We start from the raw sequence: 6,266 nt of genomic DNA, 5'->3' as shown, positions 1-6,266 counted from the left end.
TTATGTCACGGTTGTCCTTCAGTGACAGCGTGGTGGAGATCTTCATTCTCAGAACTTTAACAAAGGTTGGTTTTGCTTGTGCAAAAAAAAAAAAAAAAAGAAAAACAGTAAAAGAAGGAACACGATCATTTCAAGAGGTAAAGAAATTTAAACAAGATCAAAGAAGGGACACATAAACTTACCTTTTTCAACTGTCACAACAATGCAACGAAGCTCAGACTGATACACAGAACTGCTGTTGATGAGTAAAAGCAGATTTAAAACGTACCTATACATTTTCTTTAAATACATTCATTTAAGTTTAAATAGAAGGACTTTTAAATGAACTTTGAGACTCTTTGTTTTACCAGTTAATATACTTTCGAATGTCGTCCCATACTGTAAAGCAGGTGTTGGCAAAGTGAGACCAAGGGGGTCATTTAAAGCCCCTTAACTTTTTGTTGTGGAAAAACTATATATGCAGTTGGTGCAGACCTTGGCAAGCAACTTTTTTTTTCTATTCAACTTTAATTACTGTAAACAATAGTTCAATACCAGGCATATGATAGAACTTAATCTATATTTTTACATCTTGAGCCATCTCTATTACTATACAATGTATATACATGTCTCAACAAATATTAGATGTATCTATATACTTTTAATTAAGTATTATAAACTCCTTTAAAAAAAAAAAACTGGATTTTTAAAAAATACAGTTAGGTGTTTAGAGTTTGACTCACTCCTTATGAAAACATAATCATAAGCTGACATGTTGAAAAAGACCACCATAGTGTTTGCTGCCAAAAGACTCGTGTCCCCTTTAGGGATCTTAAGACCAAATCCCAATATAAACACAAACTTCAGAGTGATACGATATCTTACATAAGTGTTGTGTCTGCCAGACAGTGTATCGGTAGTTTAGTTCAGTATTTTTTTGTATTGTAATCATTATGGACTAAAAAACTAAGTCTGACCTCTGAATAACAAAACAGATGGGATGGCCAGGTCCTTCATCATATATAGATGGTTTCCATTTCAGATAGAAGTTTCCTGATCCTGAAGAAGTTTTGACCACATTGTGAGGTCCACTTAACAGAAGCTCCAGGGTCCTTTATGGAACAGAAAATATAAAGAAAGGTTTATTGATGTTTCAAGCTTCTTAACCACCAAGTGGTCTTCTCTTTTTCAGCCTCTTAATGTTAAAATTGGGGGAGACAGGATACAGGAGTTCCTGCAACTGAAGGGTTTCCCGGGTAACACCCCAGCTTTTTCCATTTTAACTAATTAGGTTATCCACTGCTGATTAAACTAAAACATTTCTATGTTTCTATGTCCTTTGAAACAAATATATATATATATATATATATATATATATATATATATATATATATATATATATATATATATGATCTTAAGAAACATTGTGAACATTTAACAGGGAATGGATCTTTTATTTATAATGAATCTATTTTTGATTAATTTTGGATTGTCTCACCCAGCCTGATTTGCGATTCCGCTGATTTTGATCTCCAGAGTCTGATTGACGTTACAGGAGAACCGAGATCCATGTTCTGGAGTTGGAGGCAGAAATCTGGGCAGATAATCACCTTCTGAGCATGATGGTGCTACAGGATCCACTAGAACACATTTAATTTATTTCAGCTTATTTACATAGCAGCAATTCACAACACATCCTCTCAAGGAACTTTATAGAGACAATACCACTAGATCATACAGTCAGATTGGTTCAAAGTTTTCTAAGGAGAACCAACTGATTGCATCGATGCATTGACTCAAAAGTGATCCCTTACTGCAAGCATGCAGAGGAGGAGAGAGAACAAATACAGTAAGTCACAGTAAGAAAAAAAAAACAGGACTACAGCGAAAGAAAGACCAATTATGAAAAAAACTCCATCTATAAACAAAGGTGTTGATATTTATCTTTGTTATTTTGAAGGGAGTTTGGCTAATTGATACGCACACAAGAGCGCAAACAAAAAATATCTAAGAACTCAAATTCAATTAACAAATTCAACTAGAACACAAAATGTAAATAAAACCAATGAAAACTAAGAGATAAAACTATAACAGAACCAAAACCATGACACTGGGGGATGATACAAAGACACAAAGTTATATCTGGACAGAAACAAAATCAATTTCAATACTAAACTGGAAATAAAAATGCAGACCTGTTTGTATATTGATCGTTGGCCCCGCCTGAATTCTGGGTCCATTTGTCTGAGCCCTGACATGCACAGCTTCATGTCAAAATTAAATCAGCAGCAGACTTTGGCTATATGAAAGATTCTCTATATTTCTGCATGTGGCATGTCTAACACATGACAGAAATTATTCTTACAGCTAAGATTAATGGAATTAACTTCATACCATGCAAACTGGTTGCAACATATCTGCTGATAATAAATATTTCCCCCTTTTTCTTAACATTACTATATCACATGTATTTTTCAGAGTCGATTCATTTTACCGCTGTAAATTTGGCAAACACGGTTTAGCTTTTACCTTGTATACCAAATTGGATTGGTATCCTGCTGATGGCATCGCTGGTAGTTTTCACAACCTGTGGCCCATTAGCCTGAGTCAGGGTTATTTGCTTTCTGGGGAGGTCCTCCATCACCATCTGGACCGCATACAAGCCTTCAGTTTTATTTGAAGTTGCATTGAAGGAGAACGTACAATTCTGCAAGAGCAAATAAAATAGACCAACAATCTTAGGAAAAGATAAATATTGTGAGAGATATTATTACATTGCATATGTATTGCACATTTATTTAAATAAATCCTAGATTTTCCCAGATGGAAGTTTTTAAACATCATGGACGTCCATCCTACTAAACATATTCCAGGTCAGATGCAAATCAATGATTTGCATATAGAATATGTTAGGTAATTTAAATCATTATGAGAGTGCTAGTGTAATTTCTTTAGATTTAGTTCATTGATCCTTAAATAATATATTGTATAATTCCATCCATCCATTATCTGACATGCTTAATCCCAAGTGGGGTCGTGAGGGGTGCGGGTGCCTATCTCCAGCAGTCAATGGGCGAGAGGTGGGGTCCACCCTGGACAGGTCGCCAGTCCATCACAGGGCAACACAGAGACAAACAACCATTCACACATGTACTCACACCTAAAGAGAATTTAGACAAATCAATTAACCTAACAGTCATGTTTTTGGACTTTGGGTGGAAGCCAGAGTACCCAGAGAGAACCCACGCTTGCTCAGGGAGAACATGCAAACTCCATGCAGAAATGCAGAATTGAACCCAGAACCTTCTTGCTGCAAGGCAGCAGTGCTACCCACTGCGCTACTGAACAGCCCATATATTTTATAATTGTTTTTCATTACTTCTTATTTACTTGAGGTCTGAGGACCTGAAGTCAGCACTATTAAAGAAAAACTGGATCTCCAACCTGCCCTGCAATGTTCAGACTGTGTCATCATCTCAGTTTCTTTGTAAGTGCTCTTGCAGTCAAATAAACAAATGCTCCCCATCACCAGACAGAGAACAGAACCTTTGAAGGTAGGGATATAGTGTCTAGGTTTCAAAAGATTACCAAACAGATGGTGTTGGAAGCTGAAACTCTCATGCAGGGGGACACCACAGCATGTCATCACAAGCTCACTCATAGCTAAATAAAATATTTATTTGCATAAACTTAACAGAAGTCAACTTAAAAAGGTCAAATTATCTCTTTTGAACAATAGAAAAAATAAATAAAAACTATTTCTCAACTTCAGGCCTATTTTGTCAATGGCCTCAATTTAACTCATTCAGTATTTCAATTTTCTACTTAAATAATTTTTATTTTATAAGGAATGTATTTGTCCTACATTAGTTTAGGTTGTGTTACTTACAGAGGACAGGCTGAGAACAGGTGGAGGTGTGCAGGGTGAGTCACATTCCTCCTCTCTATGGTCAGCATATCTGCATTTGACCTTGTCTCCATCAGGGTCAAAGGTCACAAGATTAATATTTCTCAGACAGTTTGAAGGAAACCTGAGTGAAAAAAACACATTGATATCCATCACTTTTTTATCAGGGGTAATGTAAAAGAAGAGTCAGACACATGGTTTAGTTTGGTCTGATTCTTGTTGTCCATCCTTTTAAGCTATGAATTTGATTTTATAAAAATAATGATTTACAGCATTTAAGTTAAAGCATCTGCGTTCCCATTAAATCTTTCAGAATAATATTCAATGATAAAATGCCGAACAGAAGGGCACAAAACAAAACAGATAGCACTGGGGATAAATGGCTGTCAGTGATGGCCTAGTGGTTAGAGTTTTGTGCTCGGGTTCCAGAGATTTTAAGTTCAAGCCCCACACATACCCATGCAATGCCATTCTGACCATCTGAGAAAAACGGCTCCCAGGGCATTGTGGGACAAGAACGGATATACATTTAAAACCAAGTTCCAAATACCAGCAACTTAATCAATTAAAACACACAATTTAAAGAAAAGTGTGCATTCAAGTGTTCATGGGCAACATGCACAACTATAAAGTGGAAAACCATCTATCGTTCTAAACTTTCAAAGAATCAAAATATTGTGCCAAAGAACGGCCCTGTTTACAACAGTGCAAGGATGTGGCTTACTTCGGTTGCTATTTTAGGCCCTGAATAATCTTACAACTAAATTATACTATTTNGTTCATGGGCAACATGCACAACTATAAAGTGGAAAACCATCTATCGTTCTAAACTTTCAAAGAATCAAAATATTGTGCCAAAGAACGGCCCTGTTTACAACAGTGCAAGGATGTGGCTTACTTCGGTTGCTATTTTAGGCCCTGAATAATCTTACAACTAAATTATACTATTTGAATCCCCTTATTAAACTAAGCCATTGCTGAGGCATATTTTTTTGTGAGTATCGATTCTGTCTTCATAGAAGCAGGCTTTTTTATGCACATAATCAGCTTTGTTTAATTCAAGGACACATCAGCAAAATGAGGAATACACAAAAATCGAATCACAAAATTTGAGTAATTACATTTAACTGGAATGAATTGTCGATCTATAGGAACCAACACCCTTCGCGACCCCACTTGGGATTAAGCGTGTCAGAAAAAGTTGGATGGATGGATGGATGGATGGATGGATGAATTATTGATCTCAATTACCCTTCATATATAATTGCATATTGACATAATAATATAATTGCAAATGTTTAATTCAATGGTAGCAGAATTACCTCAGAACCGGTAAGATGGTGGTCTGTGGTGATGAGTTTGGTTTGTTGGTGTCGGACCGACTCCTCGGTTCAACTTCAGCTACAGCTCTCCATGATTTAAGGTCATATAGATTTGTGATCCAGTTACCACTATCATACCTGAAATGGATGTTCTGCATAAGTTTTCCTTTTTTAGACATCTACCATCTATATACTCTTAAGTTCTGTCATGACAAAGCATTAAATAATTCTTTACGTTTTAGTTTATTAACTTAAGTAGATTACACAGAAAATCTAAACAGTTACTTATTTTTCTAAACATTATAAATTGAAACTCACACAAGCTGAAATGGAGAGTTGTTGGGAAGCAGTTGAGATGTGACCTCTTCAGTCTGACACCACATATTGGTTTGAACTTCGGATTTTTTACCAACTAAGCTTTCATCACCACAGTTGCCAGTGCAAACAAATGTACCAAAACCACAGGTTTTGAAGTTATACTTAAATCGAACGATCACCTGCAGATTTTAAGGAATTATCAGGTATGATTACAGTTTAAAAGAAATAACATGAAGTAATGCATAGATAATCTTTACTTACAGAGACGGAACCATTTGTAAAAGTTTCCTTTGTGTAGTAGGTCACCACAGTGCCAAGATAATGACTTCCCTGTGTACCAGAGACAATCAGCAACATCAGCACAGACAGCAACATGTTGAAAAGTCAGTGTCTCTACACAACAAGTTACTAAACACCAGAGCATTTATACTCTCACAGACTTCCTCTCATCCACTCCCTCTCATTTTCTATTCATTGATGTAAAATATTTTCCTGGTGGAATTTTAACAAAAACTATATATATATTTTGGGGGGTTGTTCTGTTGTTTTTTTACCTCTGTAATTGACAGGGGTGAATAAAAAAGATTGTCATTGACAGGCAATAAGATATGCGCTGCCTGCTGTGAATAGTTTTCTCTTTTTGACATGGGATGAAAGGAAAGGTTTAATTTTTCTGCCTCTCAGCAAATGTGGGGTTATTGTTATTTTGCTGCTTAAGAAATTTAGCAGGGTTTAAATTA

The 6,266-nt window shown here is 35.9% G+C and overlaps 1 protein-coding gene across 2 annotated transcripts; it reads right to left on the bottom strand.

The window, feature by feature from the left end:
• Positions 1 to 931: 931 nt before the first annotated feature.
• LOC107089406 lies at positions 932 to 6,206 on the bottom strand. 2 transcript variants are annotated; one of them, XM_015382166.1, is made up of 6 exons: positions 5,788 to 6,206; positions 5,209 to 5,705; positions 3,869 to 4,010; positions 2,509 to 2,686; positions 1,478 to 1,619; positions 932 to 1,091 (listed from the first exon to the last, which is right to left on the bottom strand). In XM_015382166.1, exons 2-6 carry the CDS (start codon positions 5,385 to 5,387, stop codon positions 938 to 940), a joined length of 795 nt encoding a protein of 264 aa, XP_015237652.1. In that variant the 5' UTR covers positions 5,388 to 5,705; positions 5,788 to 6,206; the 3' UTR covers positions 932 to 937. The 2 variants fall into 2 exon arrangements, with proteins under 2 accessions (XP_015237652.1, XP_015237653.1); XM_015382167.1 differs by having other exon boundaries at positions 5,209 to 6,206.
• Between the last annotated feature and the right edge of the window lie 60 nt (positions 6,207 to 6,266).

The sequence above is a fragment of the Cyprinodon variegatus genome, unplaced genomic scaffold (genome assembly GCF_000732505.1).
Source record: "Cyprinodon variegatus isolate N-32 unplaced genomic scaffold, C_variegatus-1.0 Scaffold251, whole genome shotgun sequence".
In the NCBI taxonomy this organism is placed as follows: Eukaryota; Metazoa; Chordata; class Actinopteri; order Cyprinodontiformes; family Cyprinodontidae; genus Cyprinodon; species Cyprinodon variegatus.
The sequence above is the reverse complement of the archived record's forward strand: the minus strand, read 5'-3'. Positions and strand labels throughout refer to the sequence as shown.